This window comes from Heloderma suspectum, chromosome 1, assembly GCF_057233095.1.
Source record: "Heloderma suspectum isolate Gila_16-S chromosome 1, 16-S_ref, whole genome shotgun sequence".
NCBI lineage: Eukaryota > Metazoa > Chordata > Lepidosauria > Squamata > Helodermatidae > Heloderma > Heloderma suspectum.
In genome coordinates, this window is record NC_139458.1 from 327,417,811 (window position 1) to 327,436,560 (window position 18,750).

General features: G+C 42.9%; 1 protein-coding gene across 1 annotated transcript in view; it reads left to right on the forward strand.

Annotated features, from left to right (window-relative positions):
* SLC35F1 (solute carrier family 35 member F1) overlaps window positions 1–18,750 on the forward strand; it is a 348,917-nt gene that overhangs the window by 274,140 nt on the left and 56,027 nt on the right. The window contains exon 3 of the mRNA XM_084831493.1: window positions 7,976–8,103. Coding sequence (XP_084687619.1) covers window positions 7,976–8,103 — 128 coding nt within the window. The remainder of the gene's footprint in view (window positions 1–7,975; window positions 8,104–18,750) is intronic.

Genomic DNA, 18,750 nt, shown 5'->3' on the forward strand with positions numbered 1-18,750 from the left:
CTGGATTCTCCCTAGGCCACACATCCCACCAGCCCCACTCTGGCTTATTGGTATTTTTTAGTCCATCCTGCTCTGTTCCCCAGCTACAAAGCTTGATGGAAAAAACCTTGCAGAAAGTGGGGAAGAAGAATATCTGGACACAAATGTATTGTTTCCCCATTGCATACTGAACAAAGGCAAAAGCATAGGCATGCACAGCACATTTCATTAGGGTGTGCATTCAGGGAATTTTTTTTTAAGACAAACATTTATTAAATAAATGTTTAATTTATTTAATAAATAAAGTTTTAGTTTTTGTGAACCGCCCAGAGAGCTTCGGCTATTGGGCGGTATAGAAATAAATAAATAAATAAATAATCATAAAGGACATTATTTTTATTCATCAAACAAACTAAAGAAACTAAACCTTAAGTAAACTTAATTTTAAAAAAATTAACAACTAAACTTTACTTTAAAAATGCCAACTTAAAAAATGAGACACAAAATACCAAAAAAAATTGCAGCCACTTATATAGGTCAAAGAATTTTCTAGAATAGTAGTCGGAGAGGGAGGGGAGGACCAAGGGTAATGCGGCACCACAGGAGTGGAGACACACGCCGTGAGCCGTGAGCGAATGCGGGCTTCCTATACATTTCTACAACATCTATATTACGCAATTCAGCACTTATTGCATAATACAACAATCCATACTTTAAAACTAAAAGAGCATATCATCCGATTAAATTAAAACGCAAAGCCACTTCTTCTTTTTTAGACATTAACGTGTGCCTGGGCACACTCTGTACACATATCCATGGGTAAGAGTCACATATGTGACTCTGCCCACTTTGGAGCCTGGCTCTGCCTACTGCTGGAATATAGACCCAAACAGGTTTTTACTGAGGTAATGTGGACCATGATAGGAAGTTCCCCATTGCTGCTCTATTTGGTAGTGGGCTGTGTAAATGTTTATACTCTTTTTTTTGTTGTTTCCTTGCTTTATCCTTGTGGCATATTTAGTAGTCTATCTTTTGAATTAATGAAATGATATAATGCAACCTTCTCCAATTTGGTGCCCTCCAGGTGTGGTGGACTACAACTCCCAACAACCCCAACCAGCTGGGGAATACTGCAAATTGTAGTCCAATACATCAGGAGGGCACCAGGTTAGGGAAGGCTGATACAGTGTGTGTCTGTCCGTCTATATCTCCTCCCTCATGTTCTTTTAAACTGAAAAAATAACGAACCAACAAATATTAACAAAAGATGTAGTGTGGCTCTTTTGAGGCTTCTTATTAATATGAAAATCCCCCTGATTCTCCTTGCACTTCCTACTTTCTATGAGAGCCTCATGCTTCCAACCTTTTCGAAATGCATTATTACTTTCTCAATAACTGCAAGTGCATACGTTTTTAATAATGTCTCTCTGCTTTGCATTGCCCAACCCTGGTCTTAAGGTTAATAGTTTTGTAGAGCTGAAATATTACTTAGTTCATCAGTATGATTCAGCAGTGCATAAAGTTTAGTTGGAGCTAACTCCTGAGGAAAGGCAGTCAGCGCTGTTGGTCTTGTAAACGATCCATTCTCATCACTTGACAATGCTGCTTAAGTAGATGATTGCCCTTTTATAGCAAATAGATTCTAGCCAAGTCTATAGCTTTTTCTTATAACGTAGGGCAATTGGAATAGCATGGGTCAGCTTTTGGCACTCTGTCAGAGCTACTCAGAATGCTGGGGTTGTAAGAAAGTATCCTGTACCAATCCATGCCATAGCGCACCATCAGTTTTCATACAATCCATTGGGTTGGATCCACATGCCTTTTCTCCTGTTTGCAGAGGGAACTGGAAACTCCCATGGCGTTCTGGAGGTCAGTCCTCTAGCACAGCACGAGAGATGGTGCTGGGGGCTGCAGGGGGAAGATCACCAGAGAAAGTCACCATCCCACCCTCTGGAACACCACTGATTGTAAATCTGAACCCAACTCATTGAAAGCACAGCTACAAGTCAACCTGGGTTGATTCAAAACTATAATTGATGTCTTAAAAGTCACTGTTTAATAACAGAATGAGAGAAACGAGACATTAATCTGCACTCATATTTCCCCCATCCGGATAAAAGATGGCACTTGAGCCTTTAAAATATTCCTGCCCATCCCCCATCATGATTTGTGGTATTACAACAGTATGTATAGCCACTTTTGCATCATGACTCTCAAGGATACATTTTGAAAGTCTTAGGAAGTGATTTCCCTGTAGATTGTGCATCACTTTTAATAGTCTTCTCCCTCCTAAATCCCCAAGTGCTGCTTGAAAAGGCACCCCTTAATGACCTCAAGTAAGCAAATCAAAGAGAAAGGTCCTTGTCTGTGAGTACAATCCCATGAATACTTTCCTGGGAGTACCACAATGGAATTTACTGATGAATAACCATGCCTAGGGTTATTCTGTGAATTCACAAATCAACATAAAATGCCCAAGTGACTTGTATGCTTCAAAAGTATCTAGCTACAGTGCCTTGTATAAGTATTAACCCCCTTTGACCTTTCCACATTTTGTTGTGTTACAAACTGGAATTAAAAGGGATTTAATTGGCATTTTTACCATTTGATCTACACAACATACTTAACACTTTGAAGATACAAAATATTCATATTGTGGCACAAAAGTAGGGATGTTAGAGAATTCCTCCACGGACTTCAGTGAGGCTGGATTCTTTAGAATCCGGCCCCCAGGAGTCCGTGGCGGAACGGAGCAATCCCCCCTGCCCCTCCCCCAGTGAAACCTCCCCGGGACAGACCCTACCTTTTGTCGGCTGTCCGCTGCCCTCGTCTGCAGGTGCGAATAGCGGCCCCGGTCTGCAGCCGCCATTTCCCTCGCTACGTTCGCTGGCTGCCATTTGCATCCCTGCTCTTTGCCGTGATAGGCTACGTAAATACTTACGTAGTCTTTCATGGCTAATGCAGGGACGCAAATGGCGGCTGCTGTGCCATTTGCGTCCCTGCGTTGCCATGATAGGTTACGTATATATTTACGTAGCCTATCACGAAAAGAGCAGGGACACAAATGGCATAGCGGCCGCCATTTGTGTCCCTGCTCTTTGCCATGATAGGCTACATAAATATATACGTAACCTATCACGGCAATGCAGGGATGCGAGTGGTGGCTGCTACAGCAGCCGCCATTTGCGGCCACAGCCCAGCAGCGGATGGAGGTCCGGCTGCGAGCGGCCCTGACTGGCAGCTCCGCGGACTCGCCATGGAGCGGAGCTGGCCAAGGAGGATTCTGGGGGGAGGGACAGATCGCCTCCCCCCACCGCGGATCCCTGGAAGGGAGCCAGGTAAGGGATTCGTACATCCCTACACAAAAGTTAAATAAAAACTAACTGGCATTTGCTGGTTGCATAAGTATTGACACCCCCCTCTCTTGAGTCAATACTTGGTAGAAGCACCTTTGCCAGCAATTACAGCTGTGAGTCTTTGGGGGGAAGTCTCTACCAGCTTTTTGCATCAGGATCCTGCAATTTTTGCCCATTCTTCTTGGCAAAATTGCTCAAGCTCTGTCAGGTTTATTTATTATTATTATATTTATATCCCACCTTTCTTCTATTGCGGAACTCAAGGTGGCTACATGTGGTTCCCAGATAGTCTCCCCTCCAAGCACTGACCAGACCCAGACCTGTTTAGTTTCAGCAAGGTGGCTGCCTCATGTGTCTTCAGACTATGCCCTGGGACCAGGTTGGATGGGGACCGTTGGTGAACAGCAATTTTCAAGTCTTGCCACTGTTTCTCAATTTGATTGAGGTCTAGGCTTTAACTGGGCCATTCTAAGACATTCAGGTTCTTGTTACTAAAGCACTCCAATGTAACTTTGGAACAACGGACTGGTTTAAGATTGGGAAAGGAGTATGGCAGGGTTGTATACTCTCACCCTACCTATTCAACCTGTACGCAGAACACATCATGCGACGTGCTGGGCTTGATGAAGCCAAGGCTGGAGTTAAAATTGCTGGAAGAAACATTAACAATCTCAGATATGCAGATGATACCACTTGGATGGCTGAAAGCGAGGAGGAGCTGAGGAACCTCATGACGAAGGTGAAAGAAGAAAGTGCAAAAGCTGGGTTGCAGTTAAACCTCAAAAAAACCAAGATTATGGCAACCAGCTTGATTGATAACTGGCAAATAGAGGCAGAAAACGTGGAGGCAGTGACAGACTTTGTCTTTCTAGGCACAAAGATTACTGCAGACACTGACTGCAGCCAGGAAATCAGAAGACGTTTACTTCTTGGGAGGACAGCAATGACAAATGTTGATAAAATAGTTAAGAGCAGAGACATCAGACTGACAACAAAGGTCCGCATAGTTCAAGCAATGGTATTCCCCATAGTAACCTATGGCTGCAAGAGCTGGACCATAAGGAAGGCTGAGTGAAGGAAGATAGATGCTTTTGAACTGTGGTGCTGGAGGAAACTTCTGAGAGTGCCTTGGACTGCAAGAAGATCAAACCAGTCCATACTCCAGGAAATAAAGCCAGACTGCTCATTTGAGGGAATGATCTTAAAGGCAAAACTGAAGTACTTTGGCCACATCATGAGAAGACAGGATACCTGGAGAAGATGCTGATGCTAGGGAAAGTGGAAGGCAAAAGGAAGAGGGGCCAACCAAGGGCAAGATGGATGGATGATATTCTGGAGGTGACAGACTCAACCTTGGGGGAGCTGGGGGTGGCGACGGCCGACAGGAAGCTCTGGCGTGGGCTGGTCCATGAAGTCACAAAGAGTCGGAAGCGACTGAACGAATAAACAACAACAACAATGTAACTTTGGCTGTGTGTTTAGGGTCATTGTCCTGCTAGAAGGTGAACCTTCGCCTCAGTCCAGATCTCTTGCAGACTGAAACAGGTTTTCCTCTAAAATTGCCCTGTATTTGGCTCCATCCATCTTGCCCTCAGTCCTGACCAGCTTCCCAGTCCCTGCCAATGAAAAGCATCCCCACAACATGATGTTGCCACCACTATGCTTCACCGTGGGGATGGTGTTCTCAGGGCAATGAGCACTCCTGGCTTTACGACACACATAGGGTTTTGTGGTAAGGCCAAAAAGTTCAATTTTAGTCGCCTCAGATCAGCGAACATTTTTCCACATGTTCGCTGTGTCCCCCACATGCCTTTTGATAACATCCAAACAAGATTTGATAGGGTTTTTTTTTTTTTCAGCAATGGCTTTCTTCTCGCCATTCTTCCATAAAGCCCAGCTTTGTGGAGCATCCAAGTGATAGTTGTCCCATGGATGGTTTCTCCCATTTCAGCTGTGGATCTCTCCAGCTCCTTCAGAGGTACCATTGGCCTCTTGGTTGCTTCTCTGACTAATGCCCTCCTTACCCCATCACTGAGTTTTGGAGGAAGTCCTTCTCTAGGCAGAGTCATGGGTGTGCCATACTCTTTCCATTTTGTAATAATGGATTTAATGGTGCTCTGGGGATGATCATTTTTAAAAATATTTTAACATTAAAATATTTCAATTTTTTTATAACCCAACCCTGATTGGTGCTTCTCCACAACTTTATCCCGGACTTGTTTTGATAGCTCCTTGATCTTCATGATGCTATTTGTTTAAATATGCTCTTCCACAAACTATGGGGCCTTCCCCAAACAGGTGTATTTAATCTGAGAGCATGTGATTTGCACACAAGTAGACTCCATTCAACTAATTATGTGACTTCTGAAGGCAGCTTGTTGCACCAGAGCTTATTTAGGGGTGTCACAGCAAAGGGGGTGAATACTTATGCGGGCCATACTTTTCAGTTTTTTATTTGTAAATCATTTTGAAAAATATGTAGATTTTTTCCCTACTTTGACATTATGGACTATTTTGTTTAGATCAGTGACAAGAAATCCTAATTCAATCTATTTTAATGCCAGGTTGTACCATGACAAAACGTGGAAAAGTCAAAGGGAGGTAAACACTTATGCAAGGCACTGTATGCAAGGAAATAGTGCTTTTATCGTGATTACTCATTTAGAGCATAAAGGTTAATTTACAGCCCAAAGGAACGCTATGAGATGGTATAGTGAAACAGGCTGGCTTTTTCCAGTACTCTTAGCTTACCCACTGAATGCTATCTGGGTAAAATAGTTCATGTAATCATGGGGGCAGGGGCTCCTCCTAATCCTTTGCTTCTTACTGGATGTCAACAATGCCTGTTTTTAATTCCCCAGTCTCAACGTGATTACTAGAACAAGAAATAATTAGGAGGCAACCTTTACATTGCTAATTGGAAACATGTCCAATCATATTAACTAATGGGAGGGAGGATCATATTAGCTGATGAGCAAATGGCACTTAGATTACTCATTTGCTTCTGGTAAACCAACTTGTGAAAGACCAATGTAGGGATTATCCAGACAATCAGGGAAATGTGCCCCAGCTACGTTTTAGCGTTTGTACCATATCCCCATGAGATATTCAGTAAGCTGCCCTGCAAACTTTTGTTATAGGGTGGCCTATAAATATCAAGAATTAATAGCATTCTCATTGAAAAGATATAGCACAGGAGTGGGGAACCATTTCAGGTCCAGGGGACCAGATTGCTCCACTGGTCCACCCATAGGCTGGATGATCTCAGGGGGTGGGGTCCTGTCTATGACATAAGATGTGGGGTAAGATTACGTCTATGACGTAATCAGCACATCGGCAGGATGTGTGTATGGAGTGTGGGAGGGGACCTGTTCTCCCCTACACACACACACACCCTGCCGACGTGCTGATTCAGCCTTGATTATCATCTGTATAGGGCTATAGCGTGCATCTCAGATGAAATGCGTAGGCATCGGAATAAAACCAAGAGAAGCATTGATACAATAACCTCTTCGCTGTTTATGAACTTTAGGGGCCTGGCTCTAGGTTCCCTTAGCTTCTGTCGATTGAGACAAGTCAGACTTATTGGGCTTGCTTAGAGGAAGGTTACGTGTACACAGTGTCTCTTCACACAATCTGAGTGAGTGGAAAGAACACATACATAATACAGTTCATATGGCAAAGGGCAGCCTTCCCCAACCTAACACACAACCAGATGTGTTAGACTACAGCTCCCATCATTCCCAGCCAATGGGTGTATTGGCTGGGCCTGTTTGGAATTGTAGTCCAACTGGAGGGTGCCAGGTTGGTGAATCCTCTGTGCAGAACTGCCCATCAGTGCATGGTGGTCTAAACTGGAGCCTGCTACCACATTCCCACTCCATCCCTCCTTCCATCCATCAATTCACCCCTCGATTGTGGTCAGTACAGAGCTTCTGTGTTGTTGAATAAGCATTACACTTTATAGTATAAAGTTTATAGTGATGGAAGTTTCAGAAAGATTTTTTATTTATCATAGAAAAGCTCCTCAAGCTCAAGATATCTGAACATTTAGCCAGCCAACAGGGCTTTGTTCTACAGGCTACTTGCTGCTCTCAGGACAGATAAGTTAAGAAGCTGAAGCTATATGAAGAGAAGGGCAAGGCACAGAGCGGATGGAGGCAGACCCAGCAACCCTGTTGCCCCCTTTGGCCTAAGTGTTTGGTAGAGAGAGTTGATTCTGGAGAAGGGACAGTACTCACCTTCTCCCCGCCAGCTTCATCTCCCTCCCTCCGCTTTTTGGACATTCAGCCATTCTTTCACTATTGTACGCACACTAACCAAGCCTGGAAGCGCTAGCTACATGAGTATTGGGAAGAGTATGGGGAAGAGGCTGTTTGTGAAGTAAAAAGGTGACCGAGTCACCTTGTTTAGTTTATCCTCAATGGTTGTGAATAAGGAATATTTTATTTGCATTTATGTAAATGAACTGGCATATACAAATGGACAGGGGCATCTTTCCCCTTCCCCTATCATTAGTATAATCCTAAATAGGGCCCTCTGAAGCACTTGTGAAATGCAATGAATTATTGTCATTAATATAATTCTAATCCTTTTTAAAACTATTCTTTCTCCCCACCCCTACACCTCTCCCAATGCAGGAGAAGAAAACTTACTGGCAATCTTGAAACGAAGATGGTGGAAGTATATGATCCTGGGGATAATAGATATAGAAGCAAATTATCTGGTAGTTAAAGCTTATCAGTATACCACGTTTACTAGTGTACAGGTAAGATGTCTAATTATTGCTTGCTTGCTTGTTTTCTCTTATGCTTCCCTCCATATGTTCAGTCAACATTTGGAAGGGAGTAGGATTATGGCTACTGGTCCCACCGCTGCCCTGCCACTTCCATTTCTCCATGTGTTGGGCCAAATGTGAGGATGGGCTCTATATGCAGGGCTTTTTCAGTTGATGCTGATTATTCCAGCCATGCCAAATGCTGACTAGACCACTCTGCACCTCCATAATCAGGCCTTCAAATGCTGAAACTACCAGCATTCACAACGCCTTTTCATCTACTGCGCTTGGCTGACTCAACAAGGACTGAGCCATTTGAGTTGCCACAGGCCCCTTCTGACACAACTGCCTGGGTGGCTGTTTGTGTGAAAGGGCTTCTCCCCAAGGTACAATCCAGTGCAGACTCTTAGGAGCGGCTGAAATCTGATGAATTTCAGGGGAAGTTGTTCGATGCCAATGATTTCTCAGTTGGAGCAGCACCACCCACAGAGTTGCATCAGGCCACTTGAGTCACTGTGTCGTGAATTGTGCCAGGCTGGGCCTTGTAGCAAAGGAAACATACTCCAGCCATGACTGTCAGGGATGTGTGGGAAAACTCCCCAAGGAGATTTTGAAAATTGCTAAGGAAGAGGCAATCTGTGCTCCCTTCCCCTACTTTATTGCAAGGTATGTATTCGTGTGCTGCTTAGTGAAGGATATCGGGGCTCTTTTATCACCCTTATTTTTCAGCATTGGTTTTTGGTGCCAAGGAGTGATAAGCTCTTTTCCTCCACCTCTGCTTTCTTTGCTTAGACCTTCAAGCAGTCTGTAGTACAATAGACCTTATATATACAGTTACCAAAGGCCCACAGATTGTGGCTGGCCTTGGTAGCAAAGGCAAAATCTCTAGACACCAGGATGCTACCCCTTTCCTTCAGTGCAGTCCAATTCTGTTTACGCAGAAGTAAGTCTCATTGTATTCAGTGGGGATTACTCCAAGGTAGGTCTGCATATGGGATTATAGCCTCAGTCCCTGACTTTTTATTTTGCCTCCATGGGAGGTCAGGTATAATACCTTGCTCACTTTTCCATGTTCCAAATTCTTGGTGCATGGGTAGGGAGCAGGGACTTGTTTTGCTGCTGGCCAGCCAGGGCACTCTAAGGGCCTCAGCTGCCCACCACCAGAAACAAATATGGTGGCAACTGCCATTTTTACACAGATTGTGCTGGAATTCTGGAGGATATGGTGGGCAGCAAACCTTGAGAAAAGCTCCTCTACTACCATGGTGAGGCACCCTCCCACACAAATATTTTAATGATTTCACTCTCCTCCTTGAAAAGTAACCAAAATGACTCTCCCACATTTTCTACCCAAAAATGGGGCAGCAAATTTAAGAGAGCAATTTTCACTAAGCCCTGGATTAAACATTTTTTATGGCGAATAGAAATGTAGAATCCTGCCAGTTACATAATCCCCGCATGCAGGGCCAGCGTCAAAGATAGACATGGCTGGGCACCTGCCAAAGGCTCACACCCTAGTAGGAGCCAACTGACAAGAGCTGCCTGGACTTGCTCTTCCCTCTTCATCATTGCAACCTGCTTGCTCACTCACCTCTCGCTTTGGCCCAGCAAGCTACCAAAATGGTAGTTGTGAGAATGAAAAGCAGTAGTTGCCACTGACCAGGTTTGCACAATCCGGGAGGGAAAATAAGCCACCATGGCTTATTTTCCTGTCTCGCTCATGCTGGTCATGCACCACCTAATTGCCATAATTACCTTCAACAAAGAAGGACGAGGCAGACTGTGGTGCTTGAAAAATGAAATTTTATTATGCTATATGCGTTTTGGAAATGTCTCCTTCTCCTTCTTGTTCTAAAATGAACAGTAATTATTTTATCTGAATGCTTCCAAACGGTACTCCTGAAGTATATCACTCTCACCAATATTCTTTAGGAATACCGTGTGGAAGCATTCAGAGAAAAGAATTACTGTTCGTTTTAGAACACAAGACTGAGTGGCTTTAAACAGGTCCTGAAAAAGGAGACATTTCCTAAACACATAGAGCACAATAAATTTTCCTTTTTCAAGCACCAGAGGCCACCTCCCCCTTCTTTGTCCATGGTGCTTCTTCTCTCTTCACTTCCTCTTCATAATTACCCTTGCCAGATGCAGCTTGTTGTGATGGCCAAATCCAGCGAGGATGGGTGGCTGGGGTGGTTTACAAACTGGGTTTATTGGGTTCAGACATCATGACAAGCCCCACCCAGCGAAGGTGATTATGGTAATGAGGTGGCATGCAACCACAAGCCACAATGACTTATTTTCCCTCCCTAATCATGCGAACCCACCCACTGTCTACTTGCCCATTGGCTCTCTGCCTGTCAAGAAAGCAGTTGGTAGCAATGAGGAGAAAGACAATGAGGAGCAACAGCGGCTGGTGACATGGGCAATGAGAAAGTAGACTCACTGAGGTTTTGCCCAAGAGTCCTCAAAAACCTGGAGCACTGCTCACGTGGGGAAACATTAGTTCATGTGGGGACAGCAGCAGTTCTCATGATTGTATAAATGTCTAAGCTTGTTGCTGTGCCAGACAGCCACTTCATATCAAAAGTTTCTCTATAAGGTTGTGCACCTGAATACACCATCACACTGAGAAAATGTCCTTATTTGTGTGAACTGCCATTAGTTATTATGGCATCTAGGACTATGAAGGTAATAAGTGCATTGTAATGGATATGCTTTTAGCTGATGGCAATGAAATTTCAATAACTGAGAAATCTCATTTGCAATATTTTAATGATGAGAAGTGTATGCTTCATTTCAGCTGATAATCAGCTTTACCGCATATATCCTTTTTCACTTGAAGTGTATACTCCATGATGCAAAACCTCATATGCAAATGTACTAAGCCTGTGGTGCTTTCAAGAAAGAAACATTAGGCAGCTCCCTCCAAAAGCCAGTGCTTAATTATCAAAATAATATTTAGTAGGATTCAGTGCACTCCTTTGTTTTTAATTTAAAATAGCTCTAAGCCTCCTTAAAGATGGGTTGCAAAATATTATTATGTATCCTTGATTAATCTACCTTTACCAATGTCTGTAAAGCTGGCATAATTTCCCTACCCCCACCCTTGCCAGATGTTCATCCCACATGAAGTGGAGGAGAATTTCTGCAACTTTCAGGGGCAAATGAAGTTCTACTACTTTGGGGTTGGAGGTGGGACTGACCTTTCAAAGAAAAGTTTTCTTCTTTCTCCTTTTTTTAAAAAAGCTTAAAATAAAGCTAAAGCTACTGCTCCAATGGAGTCAGCCATTATTTTTTCCACAGGAATGCCCCTTGAAATGACCCCGTGCTGCGTCGTCATATAGGCTGGGTTCACACAACCCAACAACCTACACTCTAGATTGAGTATGGGTTGAGTGTGGGTTGTTGTTGAACTGTGCATTATTGTGTTGTTTGAACCCAGTCACGCTAACAAACCATGGCTTGTTAATTGTGAACAACCCATGAAGAGAACCCATGGTTTGTTGTTGGATTGGGTTGTTTGTGGTTAATAAACCATGGTTTGTTAGCACAGCTGGATTCTCACAGCACAACATCCCACGATTCAACAACCACCTATGGTTCAACAACAATCCACACTCAACCCATACTCAGCTTTGAATGTGGGTTGTCATGTTGTGTGAATCCAGCCATGGTGTAATTCCCATGAGACATTCCAGCTATAATTTTCAAAGTGCTCAGAAACCAAGCCCAGCCATACCACTATTTGGAGCCATGGCTTAGCTTTGTTTGACATAAATTAAAAAGAAAGCCAAAATAAGCCTTCCCCGTACCTGAATGTTCACCCTCCAAACTTTGGGAAGCGTTCCCCTTTCCCTTCCCTTTACAAATGCTGCGGAAAAAACCCTGGGCCAAATATTTCAGCCCAGCACTACTTCTATTTCTGGATATTTTCTGGGAGAATCATACCAAAACAAAAAGAGTGCCTTTGCCTAGGGAACACTTCACACACTGCGTTTTGGGTGTATCAGTTTAGAGTGTACCTAAAAATGTCAAATGGGAATTGACACATGTATCATACATTACGTGCCTCCACCATTTTCCACTTTTGTGTTAAAATAGAAAATTTACCAAAAAATTAACCCCCCCAACCTGTATTTCTTCTGTATAGCTAAAATGTTTAAATCACCATGTCCTCAGAAAAGACTAGAGTTGTAACTGAATTTTGTGATATTTCACTTTCAAAACAAAATATGGAGTTTGATTTTTTTTAAGAATTATTTTCTATCTAAATGCCTTTCCATGGACTTCCAAGCATATGAGAAGAACTGAAGATTGAAATAGACTGAGGTTGTTTTTTTTCAAATGGCTGCGTCCACTAGACAACGTCATGAAAAGCACAGTGGACTTCTAGTATTAGCCAATCCAGAAGTACCCCCCACCCAATATACTCCTCCGAGTCTTTCTCTGTATTGTGACAAAAATATTATAACATTCATCTGGGTCTACTATACTAATCTGGGCCTCATGTCAGCCTTTCTTGCTCACAGTATGTGGACAACAAGTATGAAATACCTGATCTTGAAGGAGATGCCTTGATTTGCTGACTATCTTAAAAACAGGTCTTGTCACTGAGCCAGACTCTGCCTAGAGATACTCTCTAGTAATTCCCATCAAGTCAGTGGGATATATCATTATATTTTAGAGTCGTTTTAGGCCAGAAGAGGTTCTGATGAATTTAGATGTTGGTAGTAAATACCTACTGTAATCTTAGCTTATTCAATCTATTTTAACATGCATAAAAAATAATAACATAAAGGGCATTTCTACACCAGCCTAAAATCCTGCATTTAAAACTGGACTTTCTGCTTCTGTTTTCAATGCAGGATCACAACTGACTCCCTTTACACACTCCCCTTCCCCCCCCTTCTCCCCGTATCTGAGTCTTCCATTATCTTTCATTGATCTCACTCCTCTTCTTGCTGCTTTAACTCTTTTCACGGAGGAAACTGAAGTGGAACGCAATGGGGTAATTTGATAGCTCATTATCTGTGATCTATTTAAAAACAGATCAAAGGGCATTTAGTGCAGGAGGGTCACGGCAGGGTCACTGCGTCATGTAAAGAGCCTGCAAACTTCTGTGAAGGAGCAATCTCAATCACAAGATAAAAGCCAGGGATGAAGGAGCACAAAGTCTGTCTCTTGTTGTTTTGAAAGTGTATTATAATAGTGCATGGAACATGAAATTAGCATAAAACTGTGTCCGTCTGCTAAACATGAGAAAAGCTCTAGTATACATTGGCCTAATTTTCACCAGGGTGATAAATCTGTGTCTGGGCTGTACCACTTTAGACAGCAAGTGAGGGCTCACATTTTTGAGTGCTTATCTTCCCTGCACATAACAGAAAACTAGATGTCAGGAGAAGGATTCTAGTCTAGCGCTTTACATGTCAGTTTTCTATGTGGAGGGGGGGGGGTTGTATCGAGGAACATCCAGTGTTGTGAGCCCCCATTTGCAGTCTGAAATAGCCCAGCCCAGAAATGGTTTACCATGTCAATGAGGACAAGTAGCTTCTGATACCCTAGAAATCCAGTGAAATCCAAAGTTCCAGAAATCTAAACTGACTGTCTAGTCCAATAATCTGTTGGGGACTTGGAAGCATCATGCGTTAATCATTCATATAAGATATTTTACTAAGCATACATGCTCAGACTTGGAGTGATTTCTGGATATTTCTTGAGAGAAATTAAATAGATGTTTTTAATCAATTAACCTACATTGCATTGACTTAGACACTCCCTTGGAATTTAATGTCTTTATACAGAGCACATCCTAAACTTCTTGTTTACATAAAACTCCTACTGCTTTTTGGAGAGGCCCTGTATGGTATTATTCTCATTCCCTCCTCTCTCTCTCTCTCTCTCTCTCACACACACACACACACACACACACGCTTGTGCAAAGTATTTGGATGCTGAATTTCTTTCAGTTATCTGTCTTCACGCACATTAAATATTTTCTGGACTTTCAGATCCTTGGTACTGCATTAAGAAGGTGCCAGCTTTCCACACCATGCATGCTGTATTCCACGTTACAGGGTTTTTCTTTAAAATGTAATTTATTATACATCAACTTTTCTAGTTGGGCTTTTTTCCATTGTATTGAATAGTATTATGGGCTATGTCTGCCATTGCCCCTTCAGCAAGCCATGGTTTAGCCTCTGAGTTGAATTTTGAAGGACAGCGTTTGCAGAGTGAAGGTGCGGAATCTTTCACTCCACATGATGACTTGAAATAGCCTTTCAGTAGTCCCTGGCATAGACTCAGTAGTTAATTTCTTTACATATTTATATGCTCCATGAAGCTGCTTGCAGGAACAAAATGTTGAACGTATGTTTGGCTTTTCTCCCAGCCTATTCTGCTATCAAATCTGTCAGCTCATTTGACATGCCAGTCTTTAAAATGCCACACCAGCATTTTGCATTCTAATCCCAGCCAGATCTGACATTATTTATCTGTCCTTTATTTTCATTTTTTAATTATTTACAAATCCAAATCATGCACCTATAAATACCTGTGAATGCCAGTGACATAGATGAATGCCCATATTATTGGCCCTCTCAAATATAGCAGTTGTTGCCTCCCCTAACAGTGAGTGATGCAGCCATATGAGCAGGCCCTGTCAGGTAGCTCTTCCCCTGTAATTGAGATCCTTCCTCTTGCCCAGGTGCCAGCTGAGTGGAGAGGGTGTAAAAAAAACCATGTGATCACCTGTGGTTGCAATAGTCACATGCAGCTTCCAGCCGTTGGGGCTCCCACCACCGGAAAGCACCTCAAATATGACCATAATGATATGTGAAAGTGGGTGTTGTGGGTATTGCACATAAATGATCTGCCTGCCATAGATACTTCATCTAGTCATTTCAGTTTTAAAATGGCTCCACGTGATATCAGGGCAAGAATGCAAAAGCATTGACTGACTGACTGAATTTCTATAACACCCAGTAGCCAAAGCTCTCTGGGAAGTTTACAAAACAAAACTTAAAACCATAAAATACAATAACATAGTAAAACCTTAAGGTTAAAACTGAATAAAACCGAAGTAAAAGCCAGCAACCGTGCAAAGAGCTAAATATGCACTAACACATTTTAAAAAATGGAAGGACTAAAAAGCCTGAGAAAATAACAATATATTTAGATGTATTTATTTGTTGCATTTATATCCTGCCTTTTCCGCCAAGGAGCCCAAGGCAGCATACGTGATCCCCCTCCTCTCTGCTTTATCCTCACAACAAGCCTGGGAGGCCGAGAGTCAGTCATTCAGTGAGCTTTATGGCTGAGTGGGGACTTGAATCTGGGTCTCCCCAGCCCAACACTCACCTGTCTCCAAAAAGGACCTCACCTCATTCTGTGGGGGCACCTGGAGAGGAGCCTCTGAAGATGGTCTTGAGGCCAGCAAAGCACATGAAGATCTAAGGACATTTATCTGCAAAAGCAGATACATACATTTCAGAAGCACCTAATTTCATGAGTAGTTATATGAATATTTCAGATCCTACCTAATGCACAGTCTGGTTGTCTGCTTGCTGTTACAGATGGTGACAGGTGATTGCTTTCAGCATTCCCCATTCAAAGAGCTGATCGACTTGCCAGTTCACGCTGTGCCAGGCTATTGTGTATCCATCCCACACTTGTAAAATATCTGAACAGTGAAGATTACAGCATCCATAATTATAACATTTGTCATAGATAACAATGAACACAGAGATTCAAGCATGTTATCTAGTAGTTCTTTCTCTGCTTTCTTTTCATTTCCTTCACCACACACACGTCTCTTCTTTGGCAGAGTGCATCGGCACCTTCAGTCATTATTTTTTTTAATGGGAAATGTGAGCATATGTCTGTTGATGAAATCTGCACATGATAAAGTTGGCCATAACTAAACAAAGCAAGATATTTGCCACTTAATGAGCAAAATATATAGAACTGATATGATGTTTCCCTCCTTCTGTAGCACTTGCAGTTTCACACTGGGAGTTTTTTCATTTATTTATCTCTTATGAGTGAAGACTATTGCTCGATTTTACAATTAGAAAAATGTGGCAGATGGTTTCAGGTATTCTTCACCTACAAAGCTATTCGACCTAGAGCTCAGAAGGGAGGATGGTTTTCTGAGCACTTTTTTGTAGTGACAGCCTGGAGTTATGTAGAGAATAGGCCTTTCCTAGATCTGTCACATTAGACATGACCAGAAGGGAAATTGCCAATTAGAAGAGGTGAAGTAGCGGATGATAAATCCCGCTCTGGACTAAATCTTAATCCCTCTTGTAACTGCTGCTATTGTAGCTCAGGGCCAATCACTGACATGTGGCAACTGGGAGAGGGGAAGATCTTCACACAGTTTGCTGGGGGGCAGCACTAATGAGTTGCCCAAATGTGGCAACAGAGTGTGGTAATCGGGAGGGGAGAGAATCAATGACAGAGAATCAGCTCCAGTGGGAGCTTGCTGACCAGCATTTTGCTTTGATATTGGTAAAGATCAGCAATTTTTTCCCCTCGGTGTACTATTGATCCCAAAGTTGCTCTTTTCAAAGGATTCAGATGTATGCATGGATGCATTTTTGGGAGGATACATGTACACTACAACAGATGTTTCTAAACTCACAAATCATCTAAAATAGTTACCTGTTTGTCTCCATCTACAAACAGTCACAACATCATGATCATAGAATCATAGAATAGTAGAGCTGGAAGGGGCGATGCATCACATGATGAGTGTTTGTTTTATTTATTAGTCATCCTATAGCTAATAGCTCCAGGGCAACATACGGTTTAAAAAAATCAAAGCCATATAAATCAAAGTTTGTGATCCATGTCTTACTCACCTCGCATTTAGATTACTGTAACACACTCCATATGGGACTGCAGTGTTCAGAAACTGCAGCTTGTGCAAAAAGCAGTGGCCAGACTTTGTCTGGTGTGCATTTTATAGACCGTAGAACACTGGTCTTGAAACAGCTTCATTGGCTTCCTGTGTATTTCTGAGCTCAGTTCAAAGTGCTGATTCTTATAAAGCCCTAAAAGGCTTGGGGCAAGGATATCTGAGAGACTGTTGCCTCCTGTATGAACCTGTCCCCATCCTGTGCTCTTCATCTGAGGCCCTATTACAGTCAGGGCCAGAAATATTGGAACAAGAATAACTGTTTTGGCAGTTGGCCTCTGTACACCACCACATTGAAGTTGAAAGGAAACACACCCAGATGGGAGCAAAGTCAGGACTTTCAGCTGTAATTCAAGGGATTTGACAAAAGTGGGGCACTACCCATTCAGGAAGGACAGCCAGTGGCATACACCCCCCCCCCATCGTTGGTGGCTCATAAGTAATGGAACGAATGGCTGACAAGCAGCTGCATGGCCAGGTGTGGCTACCCCATGACCAATCAAGCAGATAAAAGGCCTAGAGGTGGTTCTCCAGTGTTACATTTGCATCTGGTAGCTGTTCACTGGAACTCCCAACATGAGGTCCAAAGAGGTGTCCATGCAAGTGAAGGAGGCCATCATTAGGCTGAGGAAACAAAATAAACCCGTCAGAAAGATAGCAAAAACAGTGGGAGTGGCCAATACAACAGTTTGGAACATCCTGGAAAAGCAGGAATTAACTGGCAAGCTCAGCAACAGCAAAAGGCCTGGCAGACCACGGAAGACAACTAAAGTGGATGACCGCAGAATTCTGCTCATGATGAAGAGAAACCCTTTCACAACATCTAGCCAGGTCAAGAATGCTCTTGAGGAGGTAGGCATGTCATTGTCAACATCTACAGTCAAGAGTAGATGGCTTTATGAATGTAAATACAGAGGCTTCACAACAAGGTGCAAACCACTGGTAACACTCAAGAACAGACAGGCCAGATTAGCCTTTGCCAGCAAACACCTAAAAAAGCCTGCCCAGTTCTGGAATAAGATTATTTGGACTGATGAAACCAAGATTAACTTGTACCAGAATGATGGGAAGAGAAAAGGATGGAGAAGGAAAGGAACAGCTCATGATCCAAAGCATACCATATCATCTGTCAAACATGGTGGAGCAGTGTTATGGCATAGGCATGTATGGCTGCCAATGGACCCGGGTCACTGGTGTTTATTGATGACCTGACTGCTGATAAAAGCAGCAGGGTGCATTCTGAAGTGCAAAGGGCTATACTTTCTGCTCAGATTCAGCTGAATGCTGCCAAACTGATAGGACGCCACTTTGTAATGCAGATGGATAATGACCCAAAACATACAGCAAAAGCTACCCAAGAGTTTCTGAAGGCAAAGAAGTGGGATGTTTTTCAATGGCCAAGTCAGTCACCTGATCTCAACCCAATAGAGCATGCTTTTCACTTACTGAAGAGAAGACTGAAGTGAGAAAGACCCACAAACAAGCAGCAGCTGAAGGCAGCTGCAGTAAAGGCCTGGTAAAGCATCTCGAGGGAGGAAACGCAGCATTTGGTCATGTCCATGGGTTGCAGACTTCAGGCAGTCATTGACTGCAAAGGATTTTCATCCAGGTATTAAAGGCGATCCTCAAGTTTGAAATGATGTTAGTTTGTTCCATTACTTATGAGCCACCAACGATGGGGGGCGGTGTATGCCACTGGCTGTACTTCCTGAATG